The sequence below is a fragment of the Penicillium coprophilum genome (genome assembly GCF_028826855.1).
Source record: "Penicillium coprophilum strain IBT 35676 chromosome Unknown utg000001l_segment0_segment0, whole genome shotgun sequence".
NCBI classification, from domain to species: Eukaryota; Fungi; Ascomycota; class Eurotiomycetes; order Eurotiales; family Aspergillaceae; genus Penicillium; species Penicillium coprophilum.
In genome coordinates this window covers 2848715-2866228 of record NW_026622720.1, presented here as the reverse complement: position 1 = coordinate 2866228, position 17514 = coordinate 2848715, and the positions used below count along the sequence as shown (strand labels likewise).

At 49.9% G+C, this 17514-nt stretch overlaps 4 protein-coding genes across 4 annotated transcripts; 1 reads left to right on the top strand and 3 right to left on the bottom strand.

Annotated features, from left to right (window-relative positions):
* Positions 1-204: 204 nt before the first annotated feature.
* Positions 205-1815, bottom strand: N7500_001084 (uncharacterized protein; the record flags this gene model as incomplete). Its single annotated transcript, XM_056672230.1, has 1 exon — positions 205-1815. The coding sequence occupies one exon, from the start codon at positions 1813-1815 to the stop codon at positions 205-207; it is 1611 nt and encodes a 536-aa protein (XP_056537803.1).
* Positions 1816-3209: 1394 nt separating this feature from the next.
* Positions 3210-12078, bottom strand: N7500_001083 (FMP27 family protein; the record flags this gene model as incomplete). The annotated part of the gene is made up of 3 exons (XM_056672229.1): positions 3210-3261; positions 3321-3421; positions 3484-12078. 3 exons carry the CDS (start codon positions 12076-12078, stop codon positions 3210-3212), a joined length of 8748 nt encoding a protein of 2915 aa, XP_056537802.1.
* A 765-nt stretch (positions 12079-12843) lies between these two features.
* On the bottom strand, positions 12844-13643 carry N7500_001082 (uncharacterized protein; the record flags this gene model as incomplete). Its single annotated transcript, XM_056672228.1, has 4 exons — positions 12844-13136; positions 13196-13312; positions 13370-13483; positions 13565-13643. The coding sequence occupies 4 exons, from the start codon at positions 13641-13643 to the stop codon at positions 12844-12846; spliced, it is 603 nt and encodes a 200-aa protein (XP_056537801.1).
* A 1542-nt stretch (positions 13644-15185) lies between these two features.
* On the top strand, positions 15186-17056 carry N7500_001081 (translation initiation factor 4B; the record flags this gene model as incomplete). Its single annotated transcript, XM_056672227.1, has 7 exons — positions 15186-15189; positions 15279-15332; positions 15383-15427; positions 15483-15485; positions 15553-15627; positions 15685-15975; positions 16029-17056. The coding sequence occupies 7 exons, from the start codon at positions 15186-15188 to the stop codon at positions 17054-17056; spliced, it is 1500 nt and encodes a 499-aa protein (XP_056537800.1).
* Between the last annotated feature and the right edge of the window lie 458 nt (positions 17057-17514).

Sequence of the window (17514 nt, the reverse complement as noted above, 5' to 3'; positions counted from 1 at the left end):
TACAACTGAAGATATCCCTATTTCTACGACGGTTTACAGGTATGGAGAATTCAAGCTTCTTAATCCCATACAGTTGAGTATCTCCCTATGTTTGGGCGGTTACAAGTCCTAGAACTGAAGTCTTTGATCGCCATCGAAATCGGGATAACATTTTGGGTAGTCGCAGGTGTCAAAAATCAACACCAGCAGAATCAGGGAATACAGTCATTGTTTTTCCTCCTTCGTCAGCTCCACTGGCGGAACGCCGGTGTCGTGCGCCCAATACAACTTGTCAACACGCCCACCGTCGCTCGATTGGAAGATGGCTTTCCAGAAATCTGGGCCTTGGTCCGAACCCACCCAGCGGCCACGTCTGGATAACTCGTTTCGTGGAAGTAGCCACGTGAAGGTGTCATCTTCATAGTGTGCAAGTGGGAACTTCTCCGAATCAAGACCTTGCAGCCTCCAGTAGAGCTGATTGTCTTCCAAATCCACAACAATCTTGAAGACCCCAATGTCATCCCGGTAAGTCCCAGTATACGACTCCAGTGCTCTAGGTGATGTTCCGTTCTTCCGAGCCGAGCTTAGCTCCGCTTCCAGCGTGGGATACCACTTCAAATTCTCAGCGACCGAGGAATGAGCAGCTTGAATGTAATCATTTCTCTCAGATTCCGGGACCTCGAGGAGCTCTTCAAGGATGAGTTGGCCAACCCAATCAGGAACATCGTTTAGGGCTAACGAGTTCGACAAAACAATGATCATGCTATCAGTGTCTGGAAGTAGAATCACCACTGCGAGGGCGCCAGGAAGGCTGCCCTGGTGGAACAAGACAAGCTGGGAGGGAACGCCTTTCCCAGCAACAGGCATCCCATCAGGCATCAAACCATGGTTGATTCCAATCTGCCCCAGTCTATTAGGCAGCTGGGCTCTCCCCCATCCGAGTGCATATGATAGCTCATTCCTTGAGGGTTGATCCATGGGAATCTTAGCGGAAGTGAGATGCGAAACCTGTTTGAAAGGAGAACCTTCGGTCGCGCTCTTCCCAGTGCTGAATTGATGTTGAACGCTAGCGTTGAAAGTTCTGTATAACTTTGAAAGATCACGAACGCAGGACCATGCGCCACCACTGGGACCAGAGTACCAATCTTGGCCTGCCTTAGGGCGAGGAATTCGGACGGCGGAGGCATCATCAAGTGCATTATAGCACTGGGTGACGTCTGGGATACCCGATGGTGGAGGCTTCAGGTAGGTTCGATCTAGGCCGAGAGGATCGAGAATGCGACTCTGGACAAAGTCGAACCATGACATGCCACTTACTTCCTCGATGACATAGCCCGCCAGGTTATACGTTAGATTGTTATAGGACATTGCGGTCCGAAACGGAAGAAGGCGCGGCTGTGAATTTATGTACTCCAGCCCATCCTTTCCTGGAATGAGAATGTTGTTTTCGGTCCCGATAACCAAGTTACTACACCAGGCCATGCCCGATCGATGAGATAGGATATCTGTAACAGTCAAGTGATTCTGTATTGTCTCGTCTCGGGAATTGAACGCTGGAAGAACGTCCTTGACCAGTGTGTCCCAAGTGAGTTTACCCTCATCTACAAGGATCGCCATCGCGGACGCCGTCAACGCCTTGGTCAACGAACAAATCGGAAAGATCGTTTCATGAGTGACGGGTAGACTGGCTTCTGTGTCTCGGGCGCCAAAGCTTGCCTCATAGACCGATTTGCCGTTTGACATGACTTCGAGCGAGAGTCCTGGAGTTCCGCCAATGCGCATCAACTCTTCAATCATCGGACGGAGGCCGTCCAGTCGTGTTGGGAGTTCTGCCATTTTGAAGCCTGCTCGCGGTGCGAGAGTTAGGCCTGGATAGTGGGCAAGAGTGGCGACGAAGTGGAAACTCACGACCTGAATCTGGAAGGACTGTACTATCTTTGCTCTCGGGGTTGATGGGATTGTTAATCAAATTTAAAAGGCCAGGATTTGCATGACACATGTCAAGATAAATAGAAAGGTCTTGAAGATGGGGGCAGGACTACCACTTTATGGGGAGCTAGTGTCAGCCAACCTAAACAGGCTAGGTATCTACTAAGCATGTCCCAAATCCTTTCCCATGGAGATAGGTGGATCACGGACTGTATTGTTACGATACACAACACGTCTCTGAGATCTCAACGAGATAGAACATCGAGATTATAGATTTGTAGCTGTTTTTTACACCATTTCACAGCCTTCAGGCCTTGATAAGTTACTATAGCCAACCTCGGAGTACGGAGTAGTGAAAGAGTCGATCACCACTTAAAGAGAAATAAGCATATGGCGACCGTGAATTATGGCACCTCTAGGCCCTGGGGATCATGGGTTGGGTGGCCTGGTAAAATACACTAAAGTAGTTCTCCCACAATAAGCACTCCGAAGTGGAGATCAACTTCCCGTTCCATTTCGATGACTAGGACTCCGTAGTCAGTATATCCCACATTGACGGGATCCCTTATCTCTTCAAAGTGAGACCCCCACTTGCACAATATCCCCAACAGAAAGATAGATTGCCTCGTTGAGAATCCCAATCAATTCGCCACATGGCTAGGATAGTGTCGATGCTCCTATCTGCCATGTTTGCCTACTAAGGAGCCGGAAGTGCTTATGAATTGAGGTGAGGGCATTGAAGATGTTTCCAGGAAGGTCACTTGCCCTTGTGGGACTTCCGGGGGGTTTTGCACTGTTTGCATGGGGACCCTCGAAAGGCTTCCCCATCCTTGGTGCACAAGACTTTTCTATGTATCACTTCTGATCCAGATGCTTATGTTGAATAGGTACGAGTAAGAACATTTGAATGTACCTTGTTCTATATGGGCAAGAGGAACCGGTGTGTACATGTATCAAGAAGATCAAGACCCTGTCCCGGCAGAAAAGAAGTCGGTCACAAGGGGACCCATAACAATATAACAGAATGCCCCTTATCGCCTCTATGCCAATGTCTTCGACCCGGGTAACAAAAACACAAAACTTCTCCCCGCCAGAGACCGAAAATAGGATGGAAAAAAGGAGATAACGCCTATGTACGGCCCGCTGCAGGTAGAGGGTATCTAGGAGACACGAGGGGCCTGGTCGGAACAAACAGATGGTGTACAAAGAATGGGGGTTTTAAAAGGGTGTAGAGGTATTAGGCAAAATAGGAAGAGAAAGAGAAGAAAAGAGGGGATATAGTGCAAGATAAAGCAACGCGGTCATTTTCGGAATGTCAGCTTCCGGCCGATATTGCGTATTGTTTTGATGTGACTAGAACCGAGTCAGTTGCTTTGCCTTGGTATTATGTGACCAGGAGCCGGGATCCATACCTGTCATCCTGATCATTCTTGCCGGCTCGGATCGTACTCGCGGTTGGGCCAGAGGTCATCGGCCTTTCGGGTGCAGGGGGATTGACAAATCGACGCGATGCCTAATCATGTATTAGCATTCGGGGAGATTCATGGTGACAGAATGAGACAGAAGAATACGAACCTCCCAGCGAGAATCCACATCCACCTCACTAGCGGACCGTGAGTCATGGATAGTGGGATCTGAATAACTTGTGTCGTGGGCGTCTGAGCCCAATGAGGTGGATCGGGCCAATGGCGAGGCATTCGACTGCATGGACTTGCGCGAGCGCGACTCCGAATAATCGCTGTTAGAGTCGTAGCTGGCCACACTGAGGGCTTGGCTACTGCTTGGGTTCATCAAACTAGGTGTATTTGGCAGGAGTTGAGACGATGAAGCAAGTTCACGGAAACGCTTCTGTTGCTGCTTCGAGGGTCGGTGATGGGAGAACTTGTTACCAAGTATGGCAGGGGCGTGCGAGATAAGAGCTTTGATCACGTCTTTCTTGAGGCGCAGGGCGAGATCCAGGTTCGACCACGTCTTGTTGCTGTACTCAAGAACTGGAAGGCGGAAGACGAAATCATGGAGATCCTCCAAGTTGTGCTCTCCTTTGCCCTTGTAGCTCAGGCAGAGCACCACATCGTTGACCTTCACACGTGCGAGGGTCATGAAGTTGGAGGCGCGGGATATCATTTGGGACAGATCGTCAGTTGGCGCTTTAGATTTGCCGCTCTTGTTGGATCCTTTACCGATTCCGAATTTCTTGCGACTATCTTCACCAGCACTGTGGCTAGACAGGGATCTTTCAGTCGGCTGTCTGGTCAACATTCGCAGACTATCAGCAGACTTCTTTTTGCTGAGACCACCAGTTGTAGCCGGTCGGCCCGTTTTGCGCGCCGTCTCTGATACACCCAGTCGGTTGCTATCTTGGTGAAGAGGTGTCATCACAAGACCCTTCAGATGGCCTGAGCGATTGCGCGACTTAGTCTCATCCGAAAGCGACAGTGTAGGCTGGAGTCGTAGTTCAATGGCGCCCGGTCCCTTGGAGATGGCGAGACTGTCCATAGACGAGCTATCACCGTCGATACTTGTTGAGCGTGTCAGCGGTGTCCCACTTGAGCCTTCATCGTCATCTTCCTCATCCGAGCCTTCATCAAACACCTTCATGTTCTTGATCATGAAGGGCGAGAAGCCACCAGCCTCGAAGGCACTAGACCCCACGTTGGGGAAGATGTATTCGAAGACTTTCTGGCCTAGCTCACGTTCGAGCTGTATCTTAAGTGGGAACAATGAAACTTCGAAGTTGTCAAGCACGGGGATACCGGCAACGGCCTCCAGCATGTGCCATTTGACGCGCAACATGAAGTCGTCCAGGGTACGTGCGCCGTCGAGGTAAGGTGCGATAATCTGAGGGTAGATGGCGTCTGGAAGCAAGTTCAACCCAAATAGACGCTCGATAGATACCAGATTGTGGTTCGAGCCATCAGTATTGTCGGTTCGTTCGTACGAAGCATTGCGCAGCTGAAACTCAATCAGAGGCTCAGAGGCCTCCTTCATGAGGTGCCACACAACCTCACTTGCTGATATGCTCCAGCGTAGTACGCCATGGGCGCCAGCTGCTCTGGACGAACTTGGCTCCATCCGCCGTTGAGAAGTTGTGATTGCCTTCATCATGAAGAAAAGCTCATCCTCGCATTGACACAAGTCGCGTTCGAGGGCCAATCGATCCTCCCAACCCTGTTTGTCTAGGAACTTGGCGTTAATCTGGAAATACTCTTTGATCTCCTCCAATTGGCGAATGCGTGCTTGAAGTTTGAACACCATTTCTGGGGCGCCACGAAGATCACTGAAGTCAGAAGTGAGCATGATCCTCTCCAGGCGCTCGTTTCGGACCTTTTCTAGCGGTTCGCTGTAGAGCATAAGGTCCAGGACAATGATGTACATGGAATAATATTCTGCGGAATCACAAATTGCGCGGAAATGAGGGAAGTCGACACTGATGGAGTCTATGCGGTCTTCTTGGTCCTCCGGATGAGGCCCTTGTTGACCCGTTGCAACCTCTTCATTATACTTGAGGCGGAGATTGTTGAACTTGTCGTAACGCAGGGTGGCAGAAGTCTTTTGCACAATACGAGAGAATCCAAATGGATTCAACTCGAAATCGAACATAGCTTCCAAAGTCAACCACGGCGGCCACGCTGATCCGGGCGCGTTTCCATACTTATTGCCAGCATAGAATTGCAAGTTCGCCATCAATTTCTTCTGTGTTGCAACGAAGAACTGGGCACCGTCCATCTCAAGGAAGAAACGGCGTTGTATCAAGCCGCTAACATCGTCCGCGACACGCGCTTTGTCCATGATTGACACGACCTTGAGTTCCATACCTTTAGCTGCCACAAGTAAGACCGACTTCTGGTTCTTTTCACTAAGAAGCTGGATTTGAGGCGCAATAAGGCGCAGGTGATAACTGTTCTGAGGGGTGAACTCCGGCACGATATTCTCGCTTGAATTGTCCGAATTAGGAGATGATTGAGGGTTCGAATCCGCTTGAGAGTTCGAGTCTGCTCGGGGGTTCGGGTCCGATGGCTCTTGCTCTGCAACATTCACAAAGCGCTTGGCATCACTCAGCAAGTCTGCGATGCGTTCATCAACCTCCTCTTCATCTTCATCGGTATATGAGCTTCGGGTTGAGCTTCGAGTTTGCGTCTTCGACATCTTAGACTGCCTGCGCTTGTTCCTGTCCTGTTCCTCCACGATGTCAAGAATGAATTTGACGGCGCGGCGCGACATATAGTAAACAAATCCACGCCGCTGGCTGACCTGGTGACTGTACCGCAAGATGATATTGCGCAGCGAATTGTTCCATTTGAGTTGCACGTTGTGGATCATGAATCGATTGTTGAAATCACTCGAGAACTCATCGTTGCCCTGCGGGTAGATTCCATCCATGCCTGAAGAGCGGCCATCGGTTGTGGACTCGGCATAATGAGCTGTGTGTCCTGTTCGGGAAGACGCAGTGCTAGGTGCAATATTTTTGCCAAGCGTGTTGCCATGTGGTGTCCGCTCGTCCCGTGAGATGTGCCTTTCGAGACGATTGAGAGTTGTGGTCAAGAACTTGCGTCGTCTTGCCAACGACTCGGACTGGCGAAGGAATAACTCATGCTCTGCCTTCAGATCTACGTTGCTGTCCACGTCTCTCATGAGCTTGAGTTCTAATTCCCCAAGCGTGCGTTCAAAATTGCGAATTTGTGCCTCGACTGTTGCAAGACGGTCTTTGACCAACTCAATCTGAACACCGCGAAGATCATTGGTTTCCGACATAACACACTCGTGAGTCGGTTCATATCCAAAGGTACTGTAGCCCGTTTCATCGGGTCCAATATCGTAATGATCTGTGTTGCGGATGTAGGTGAATCGCGGGGTGAAGGCCAGAGGTAAGATCTGGGTACGAGGGTTCGATTCCTGCGGAAGGATCCAGTCCGGCTCCACGAAATCATCCATGTCAACCCAGTCCAGGTTGTGATCAGGAATTGTAAAGCGAGACAAGTCAACTGATGCAACAGGCTGCTGGAAGGAAGAGAGAATATCCTCCTTGTTACGCTCAACATCTTCCGCGGTTGTGCCTTCAATGCTGGCGGACACAGCGCGGAAGTCTGCAGATTGCATGTCAATTTGGGCTTGGTTGATACGCATCGCGCTTGTCCTGGTCTGTTTTGAACGACCCCCGGCATGTGTTTTGATCTGCTCGCGACGTTGATGGATATCAAGTTTGAAGCAATCAAGGCGAACCTTCAGGCCCGTGGCCGTAACAACTCTCTCCGCATAATCCTCACGATCCTTATGTTTGTATATGTGGGCCACGAACAGAGGAGCGAGGAGAATCTTGTATTTGACAGTTGCCAAATGACGATTGAACTTTTTGCTCGTTTTTGTGACTCCTGGCCAGAGCGGTCCTTGACGAACAGGAAGGGACATCACGCCTGAGAAAAGGGACCACCAATTGAAGAAGTGGGTGAAGAATCGTGGTGAGAGATGGATAGTGTTGTAGCTCGAAGATGGTTGAACATTGTCCACAGACCAGTTTCTGTTTTGAGGCGCAATAATCGAGACAGAAAGATGGATGTGATCACTCCGGAAGCCACGATAGGCATCATAACCAATACGCTCGGTAGGTTTGACGAATTTGGGGTTCTTAAGGATGACCTCATAATGTGGTTTGAAAGAGAAGGATCTCGCATCATTCGCAACATCCCGCTCGAAGACGAGGCCTGCTATCCATTTAACATCGCCGGAAAGCTTCATGATAACCTTTTTGAAGTGAGCAGCGTTCTTTTGCTCGCTGGATGCAGAGCTGTTGTCCAACGCCTCGGTAGTTGCCTCGTTTGCACAACGTGCTTCGGTGCTGTAGTCGGGAATGGCAAGCACGTATTCGCCACTCGTAACAGTCATAAATTCCATAGGATTGTCGCCGGTGTTGATATCCAGTTTGACGTCTCTGCGCCAGCACATGACGAATCCGCTTCCAAAGCCGGTCACCACATATGGATCACGGGAGCCCTTAAGCCGCAGATGTACGTCGCCATCTTCCTTCCAGAGAACCCTGATTCGGGAATGAAAGCTGAGTCTGATCTTGTCCCAGAAGCCTACCCGTTCCGACGGATCAATTTCGGGCTTGGTAAAACCCTCAATGATCTTCATCATATCTTGAATGACAGGCTGGTAAGAGACACCCCATGAAATGCTAGTTGGCAAGCTTGTGTTTATCTCAATGACAGGGTCTGAATAAGTCTTGACTGGTGTAACAGAACGCCAGACGGCAATCTTGAACGCATCGCGGGGAGACCCATCAGGCCCTTCGGATGCCGGAACGAGTTCCACTTCGACCTGTCTTGCAGAATCATTATCACGCCATTCTTCTGCAATGACGAAATTTGTCCGCAAAGACCAGCTGGGAAGTCTAGGAGACTGCCCTGGGCGAAGAGCTGGAATGTGCAAAAAGTCTAGAGGATAGTCCCGTAAGTTGACGCGGGCTTCGCCCATTTCGAGGTTAAAGCTCATTGGGATAAGTAGGCCATATTGCATAGACATGGGCATTCCCTTGCCAATCCGGTTCAAATATTTGGGGAACTCCTCGATAGCGAATGAGGGCTTGTCAATGACAAGATTCACATCACTAATCAGAGCTGACATTAGACCTGGTCTATTCGGAATGGCAAGAATGGTTTCGGTGTCCTTCACATCCGCAGGAGGTTCATCTGCGCCAGAGAATAGATTTCGAACTTCTTTAATAGAAGTGCCCTGGAACATGAGAGCTGAATCAATCTTCTCTTTCCAGACTTGAGCATTGTACTGTTGGAGTCGGCCCCAGGCGGCATCTACAGAGATCTTTTGCTCTGACGAGAGACATGTCGCACCATCAGTATTATAGCGGTATCTCCGGCCTCTCCCACGTTCCTGGGCGCTAGATTTTGGCCGTTCATCGGCACTTCTGCTTCGTCTTGTATCTTGGCTGGTTCGTTCGCTACGCAGTGTCCGATGACTCGATTTTGCTCGTAATCGGGACGTGGCACGCCGCTGATCAGATTCCCTGACTTTTTGGGATTTCAAGTTGAAAGCGTCTTCCCGGGCCAGCCGCTGAGTCTGTTCGACCAGGCCAACGCGGTAGATGCAGCCCAGTTTCCACTCAAAGCCATCATCCTCCAGTTCGAAGAGCAACGCTTTGCTGCGAAGAGTCACCCTGGGTACCTTCTTTGGGCCTTCTGGTTCTCTCTTGGAGCCAAATTCTTTGCGCCCATTCCCGAAGCGATGATGCAGTTGTTTGAAAGCCTTGGACGTGTTGATCAAGTTATCAAAAATGCGGTGCATCACCATATGATGAGGTACCCCAATTCGAATGAAGTCTGTCCATATATCAATAGATCTTTCTTCGACCAATGTGTTCCCATGCTTCATTTTCATCTTTCGGAAATCCAGTCTGACATTGTTCATACTGCCGATTCTTGCCCAAACACCCTTGAGTTTCGGTGCTTCTGCATGGAAGCGCACAAGATTTGCTTTAACATGAGGAGTAGAAAGACGTTGGGAAGCACCGGCAAGTCCGTATATCTGAATCATTATTTGAGGATCATTCGGCAAGTGCGCCTTAAGCTGTACAACTGTTGCCTTCACGTCGTAGGTAACCAGCTCCTTCTTTGGAGACCATTGGTATGTCGGGGGCGGCGGTAGCGATATGCTTGCAGACGCAGTGGGTTTGCTTTCAGCAGGCTGTGCGTGTTTTTGCGGCAAAGGTGTGAGCACGTCTTGGACCACAGAAACGGCAACACCAACACAGTAGAACCGGTACAGTGAGTATTGAAGGTATATGCCCTTGAACACGGAGGTGACATGGAGCACCGGTCCCAGGCGATCACTATGGGTGCTCAGTGCGATCTCGAATCGTGGCAAAGAAAAGAATGGCTCGGGTTCCAGATAATCTTCAGACTCAATGACAAAGCCATCGAACCCGCGTGCGTGGAAAGCCAGTCGCCGGCCATCTGAAGCGCCGCGTTGAGTGTGAGTGGCCTTGGGAGGCGAGGTTGGGGGAAATCGAAAAGGCGATTCGTCGCCGATGGTCGAATAGCTTGGGGTACGTCGCCTGGTAATGCTCCCAACATTTTTCTCCGTTTTCTGGGCTTTGTATTCCGCTGTCCATGATTGCAGTTGCAGAGAAACACCACGAGATACATCAGAAACGGTGCTGTCCACACCAGCGATTTCCACACTGGACCCTGTGGCTTCAAACTGAAATTGGAGTAGCCAAGGGGGCACTCGTCTCAAAATGCTCGCCTTCCGTTCGTTTGCCGGCATTGGTACCCGCTTCTGGGATTCCATCTGGGTGATAAATTGCTGCAAAACTTCGCGGATTCCACGGTTTACCTCCCCATCGATCATGTGGACCGAACACTCATTAAGACTTCCTGAGGCGATCACACAGACCTCTGGAGTGGCATTCAGATGAACCTTCAGCTCCAGACTCTCATTTGTGAGTAGATTGTGTTTGTTTCCTGCCGGGGTCTGGTAATAGAATTTGTGGGAGGCGACCCGGTAAATGGACGATAGAGAATAATGGGCACCGCCTTCGGATGAATGAGAAGATTCGCTATCCAGTGAAATGGAGGAGATCGAGGAGATAATGAGGTTGTAATCATTGGGAGTACCAGACTCTGTCTCAATCGGAAGAATGAACCGAATCACAGGTTCGTGAACAGAAAGCTTAATTGTTGCCTTCGGGAGTAATCGAGAAATCAAGCGACGATTATCCTGCTTCTTTCCTCGGGGAGAAGAGGCTCGGTTCTGTACCAACTTGAGAAGCCTTGAAACATGTTGCGGTTGGAGATCAACTGAGGGCGATGTGACGACTAAATTTGCGAACAAGACATTGGTGTTTCGCTCTTCGGCGTTCTCGTCGTCAAAGTTGCTCACTGTCTTGGAGGGCAGTGTGGTTTTGATGGTTGTCGTGGCCATGGGGATGTATAGAATATTATCAGTTTCCCCGGATTCGTCACCTAAGCTAACTGAAAGAGAGATAGCGGCAAGAAGAGCCTGGTGGGCAACATCATTCCGTTGGAAATACATGCGATGTTCTGGGCTCTTTGAGTCCATCCGATGAAGATCAATTCCAAGCTCATGCGATACCACATTCAGGTGAATGGGGGTTTGTCCTGCGGACAGAGACTGGATACCCTTTGAGACGCGGAAAAAGCTCATGGCGATCTGTATCTCCTGTATACCACGAAGTAATGAGCTTGCGAACTCCTTTGAGTCCGCCACAGTCTGTACAATAGAATCGTCTCTGCTTCCAGGCTTGTCGAGTTCATCCACGTAATCAGCAAATGATATTCCGTCATCGGTCTCAATAATCGATGGCCCTTGGGTGGATTTCTTGATCTGCTTGATGCGCTGCAGAATTGTGCGGACATCGTCGTATGGAATATGCATACGTCCAATCTTAAGGGCCACCGAGGCGTCTCTGAGTCCATCCAAATCCTTGTGCAGCAGTCCATGGAGGTTCATGCCCACATTATCCAAAATCTCAGTGGGCTCCCGGCCGTCGACATTGAGCAAAACATTTTTAGCGTTCATAATCCACTCGGCTGGGCGCTGGTCGCGCGACATATCCTTCTTGCGACGAAATAGCTTGCCCCGTTCTACCATCTTACTCCGCGTGTCAACTGAGAGGGAAAGCAATCCGACCTGAATCTGACCGGCGTTGACATAGTGAACGGTTGTGTTGATAGCAGTCAAGTCGACGAGTGCCAACCAATTGATTTGCCGGTGTAGCCGCTTGACATGATCCTTGATTCGAGTTAACGTCCTCCATGTTTTGCTTCTATCGCCAGGTTCGGGCGCGGCGCAGTTTTCAGGTGGGTTGGAAGGACTAGGGGTCTTCGATGTGTCACGGGGCGCTTCGCGTTTTCCTTGCCCCAGAGACGTTGAGTCCACGGTAATCTTGAGTTCTGTCAACCGAATACTGATCCATGTTGGTTGGGTAAATGACGAGGGGTGTAATGCGAGTCCGATGCCGCGGATTTCAATGTGTATTCCTTCTCTCGGGGTATAGGCAATTCGACGTAGCGAAAAGTAGCCGATCCGTTGAATGGAGATGCCCGTCGCGATCCGGACGATAGCGAAGATGAAAAAGGACGAGAGGTAGAGGAGAAGGAATCCCACGAGAATCGATGTCGGGTTAAAGAGTGTCATCGCGGTTTGCGATCAGCAGTGGGCTGATCTCAGACAGGCAGTGTCGACTCGCACATTGAGGTTATGTCGAATCGGAATGCAAGCTGTTGTTAGATGCTCCCTCTCTACTGTCCGTCTGGTTGGAATCAGTGATTCCAGACTCCAGAACAGCAGCGACTTTGTCCATCAAAGTCTCAGTAGGATGAGCACTGCAGGCTGATTCGAAAAAAATGAGTGTAGGCGAATCATGCCGGGGAAGAATTCAAGGGTAAGGGATAATGTGAGAGAGTGGGTTACCGGACAGGTCGGAGGAACCAGAAAAAGCGGAACCCTAGTTATTTCTCTCGCCCGGCTTCTTTTACTCCGTGCCTTCATTACTCTGATCGTGGTCTATTCTTTTTTATATCTATATTTTACAGGCTTCCATATGGAGTAGTGTATCACTCTATTACTCTACCCCAATGTTATTATATAGTTGTTTCATATATGATCGACAGACGACCCAAAGAATTCCCAAGGTTCAGGGGAGATCATTGTGTCAGCTCTAGAAAGCGTCCCCAGAGCTGACTCTCTCTGATATGTTCATTATTCTTGGCTTCTACCACTTTCTCTTTGTCTCTCTCATATCATACAACAATTTACAATTTCCCCGTCTCACGTGTCCTTTTCAAATGTACTTGACACATGCAATGCTTTCGATTGTGTCCGTGCACGCCAAAGGCATCTAAACCTTGCGTCACACAACTGCTGAGATCGGTGCTGAGACGGTGTGCTCCATGGACAACGTTATTTTGAGCTTGAATCGGAGATTGGTCGAGATTTCTCAAGTTCCTGGATCTTGTCATCGAGGAGAGCAATCTCAGCCTCAATGCTTAGCAGCTTTTCACTCAACATAACCCTGTATTCTTGGTCAGAGAGTGAGCGAAGTGGGATCCATTTAGATTCAGCCATTCGCTGCATCAGAGGTTTCGATGTCTTGTGTGCATTTTCCATTTGCCACGCATCCACTCGGTTGAATACGCTCTGGCCACAGTAGCCGAGCAATGAGAAAATGATAGCCCCCGGAACCAGCCGGCCTCCTATATGATTTAGTTAGACCCGATACTACAAGATGTGCTTTCGACGCGGGATACGATACCCATCAATTTCGTTACACTTCCGCCGGCAATGCCACCGCATAAAGCACTCGCGTACGTGCGCTCCTTGGGCGAGGCTTTATCTTGGTAATGATGTTTGATGATGTTACTTCGCAGCCCTAGTCCACAATTAAGCTTAGGCATCCACGGTATAAACATAGGATGTCTTTACATACACCAAAAGGTTGAGCCGCATGCAAACCAGTGGATGCCACATGACAATGAATGAATTATGGGATTGGGAGATCTGATGACTCCAGCAGCTCCTCCATAAATCAGGCCAGCAGTTCCTGATTTGAAAAATTAGTATTTCATCTTTGGAGACTCGCGGTGTCTATATTCAAACAATCTTGGGAAGGACAAATGCTAACCGCTGATGGCTCCAACTTTGGCTGCAGATTGGAGGGCTTGAGACTGGAAGTCTTGCACATCTTTCTTTTGGTCACCCATTTTTTATTCAAACTGAAAGATGCATGAGCTCAAAGGTCGTGGAGTGGTACTTTACAAATCATCGAGGCACTCCTCGAAGCAGCAATCCCAGTCAGAAAGAGTATGGTCACGTGCTTGGCTGGTGTTCCTGGATTATGTAATGCTCTCGCCCCTGCCCAGCGCCCTGGAGTGACGCATTAGGGCAAAAACAGCAAGGTTCAAATTAGTATAAACTATTGAGTGATTTGTTTGTATATTGCATTCGAGCTATACGGTGATTAACGTTCAGATAAGAAGACCAATAGCGAGGAAAGTGAGGATCCATCGATATATATATCCCCACATTGCACATGTTCAGCAGATGATCGCCTGCAAGACTGTCAGCCCCGCGATCTTTATTTTCCCCAAATTGTCGTTCATTTCTCAACACGTATATAATCCATGAAGTGCATATTACTACAAAATCCTTGACTGTTGATGTCAGAGCTCGGTCTTTATTCAAGCTAACTTGACAATGTTATGGCATTGTGATCATACAAAATTCAAAAATCAGCCTAACGAGGTGTACAAATCCTCTCCACTCGTAGTACAATCTTGAGGAGTACTACATCCCTGGGTGTCTGCTTGATGGTTTATATACCCGAGCAGCCTTTGATCAGCATCTTATCACAGCGATTGAGACTAAATCTATCTATAAAACCATTAGAATCTACTATACCGACCTACCATTGACTATGTATATAAGAATGGCGTTCTCTCTATAGATCAATACTCAGGGCAACCATGGCTACATGACTACCGACGGGGCCGGTAATCTCTAAAATCGGTCTAGGGGCTTTTATGTATTGCATATTAAGGGATGGAAGGCCTACACCTCACCTCATATAGCAAATTGCGCCCGAGATTCTAGTCAAGTACGCCAAACGAAACCAAAGGCTGATATGAAGCGGTCTATAAATCGGACTTGTACACTGTCGATTCTTATAGTCAACTGGGGCTACTGCAAACTAACCCCTTCTGGAATGACCGAATATGAACCTATCGAGTAGAAACATTAATGAAATCCCTGGACTTTTTTTTGGGATATTTTGTGATATATTTTTAGCCGAGTATGAAGAAGTCTACAGGTGTACGGGGTACACAGATAAGATATGAGTCCCACCTTGAGAAATTTTTCTCATAGTAATTTTTTATCTTTTGAAGCAAACAAAAGCATAAATACCCTACCACTTTCACTTCATTCATCAATCTTAGGTGGAATATAGACAGACTCGAAGATAGTCGTAGTTCAGGTATAGACCGATCCCGCGGCTCTGATTGGGCTAGCGTCATCACTAAAAATTTAGTAACCCGTCCACTTCCATGCCGCAGCCGACTTCCCCTCTACCAACTTTTCCACTGTGTGTTTGCAGATACCAAACCTGACACTACTTGATTCAAATTTTGATTCTTGGCTTTCTAACCAGGTGTCTCTGAACTTTTGACATTTTCTTCCACCCAACCCTACTTTCCGAGAAGCGCGCACAAATCCGTTGGCGCGTTTCCCCAACCTCAACCGCAATCATGGGTTCGTTCCAGACTTTTATTATTCCCGATAGGACATCGATCCGTCGGTGAAAATATTCACGGGCGATTGCTGACATGATGGTTATTCAGCTCCCAAAAACAAAGCCCAGAAGATGTCTATGAGCACCTTCTTGGCCGATGAAAGTGAGTGAGCGGAAAATTTGGATGATTGAGGTGATTACTGACCGTTATAGGCCTTGGCTCTTGGGCTGATGAGATGGAGGATATGCCCCTTCCTTGTAAGTTGCAGCCCCGCTATTGGAAATTGGGAATTTGCACTAACAAAATTTATAGCCAGTATGTAGTGGCCCGATACCTAACATGCTTATCGTTGATCGAAACCCTTGCTTACACGATGGAAAAGCCCAGCCTTCATCCACCTTCAGCCGTCGCCCCGCGGGTGACTTGGCATTCGGCTCCGGCTCCACTGGCGGCTTTGGTATGATGCCCCCCGCACTAGATACATCAAACAGCCTCTGACAAATTGGATGATTAGAGCGCGAGCGTGGTGGATATGCCGTTCGGGAGCCTCTTGATCTCCCCACCCAGCCCCCCTACACTTGCCACGTTGGCAACCTTTCCTTCGAATCAACCGAGGCCGATATCTCCGAGCTTTTCGCTGGATGTGGCGTGACGAGCGTCCGTCTCGTTGAGGACAAGTTGACAAAGGCCCCTAAGGGCTTCGGATATGTCGAGTTTGAGACCGTTGAGGGCCTGAAGAAGGCTCTGGATCTGTCTGGCTCGTCTCTCCAGGGACGTTCCATCCGCACCAGTGTTGCGGAGCCTCGTAAGTACTTCAGATCAGTGGGTTTGCAAGGATCTTAACTGACACATTATTAGCCAAGGAATCTCGCCTGGAAGGCAAGGATCTTGACTGGTCCCGACGTGGCCCTCTCCCCGAACTTCCCCAACGCCGTGTGCCTGAGCGCTCTAGCTTCGGACGTGGCATGGGTGGTGGCTCCGATGCCGGCAGCGATCACGGCGGCCGCCGTAGCAACTTCGAGTCCGACGGAAAGCCCCGTGACTTCAACAACTGGGAGCGCAAGGGACCCCTTTCGCCCTCTGCCGGTGGCCCGCCCCGCGAGGGTGGCCGAGAGCACAGCAACGACGGACCTGGTTCCAGCTTCCGGAGAACCGAGGCCGCATGGGGTGAGGGACGTTCCCAGGACGAGGGATCGCGCCCTCCCCGCCCCGAGCACGTTCGCCCGGAGCCCACACCCACTGCTGCCGATATGGACAACCAGTGGCGCGCGAGAATGCGCCCCGACGAAACTCCCAAGGAGCCCATCAGCCCCGCCTCCCCCTCTGCCACGCCTGCCGTTCCTGCCGCTCCTGCTGGTCGCCCTAAGCTGAACCTGACCAAGCGCACTGTCTCAGAGAACCCCACCCCCACCTCAGCCACCAGCGATTCCAAGGCCAGCCCCTTCGGCGCCGCTCGTCCCATTGACACCGCTACTCGTGAGCGTCAGGTCGAGGAGAGACGCCAGCTTGCCATCCGCCAAAAGCAGGAAGCTGCCGACAAGGCCAAGGCCGAAAAGGCCGAAAAGTTCGCCGAGAAGCAAAAGCAACTCAAGGAAGCAGCCCCTCCCGTGGACCACAACGGCAAGGATGCTCTTGAGACCCCCAAGGGTGGTAGCAACTTCGAGATCCTCCAGCGGGCCGGAGAGGATGGTGAATTGACCGCCGACAAGGAGACCGAGGAGACAACAGCTGCTGCTCCTGCCGAGCCCAAGAAGGCGTCTGCTAATGGCTGGAGAGCCCCGGCCGCCGAGGCTGCTGCTGCTGGCGGTGACGACGAGGGATGGAGCACGGTCAGCGTGAACAAGCGCAACAAGGGCCGTGGACAGACTGGTCGTGGATTCGCATAAACGTATCGATACCCCGAAGCAACGACTGTCTTTTGCCCGAGGCCTGGATTCACCGGTATGCAGGTGGGTTAATTCTGGACGAGGTTCAATCCAGTCTTGATGTGCTGCTCGGTCGAGTTACCTTGAGCGGTGCACTGGACAGGTTTGTCACTCATAATTACCACCTGCTCCGCCCATTCCTCCGTGCGGACGTAGGTTGCTTTTTCTGATTGAGCTTTATTCTCCTTTCCACTTCCCCTTACTCTTTTGTCCTTTGGTTTCATGATCTCTTTTCCTTTTCCGTGGGCTAGATTTTTTTTCGACATACATCTAGTCCTGCTTCGATGATCTGGCAGTCCGAAAAGTTTCATTTTATGTCTTGTTCGCTATCTAGCTATTATTCCCATGCGTGACTCAAAGTGATCTGCCCATGACCATTACAGCCGATGCGAAATGAATATTACATGTTCCATTTTATC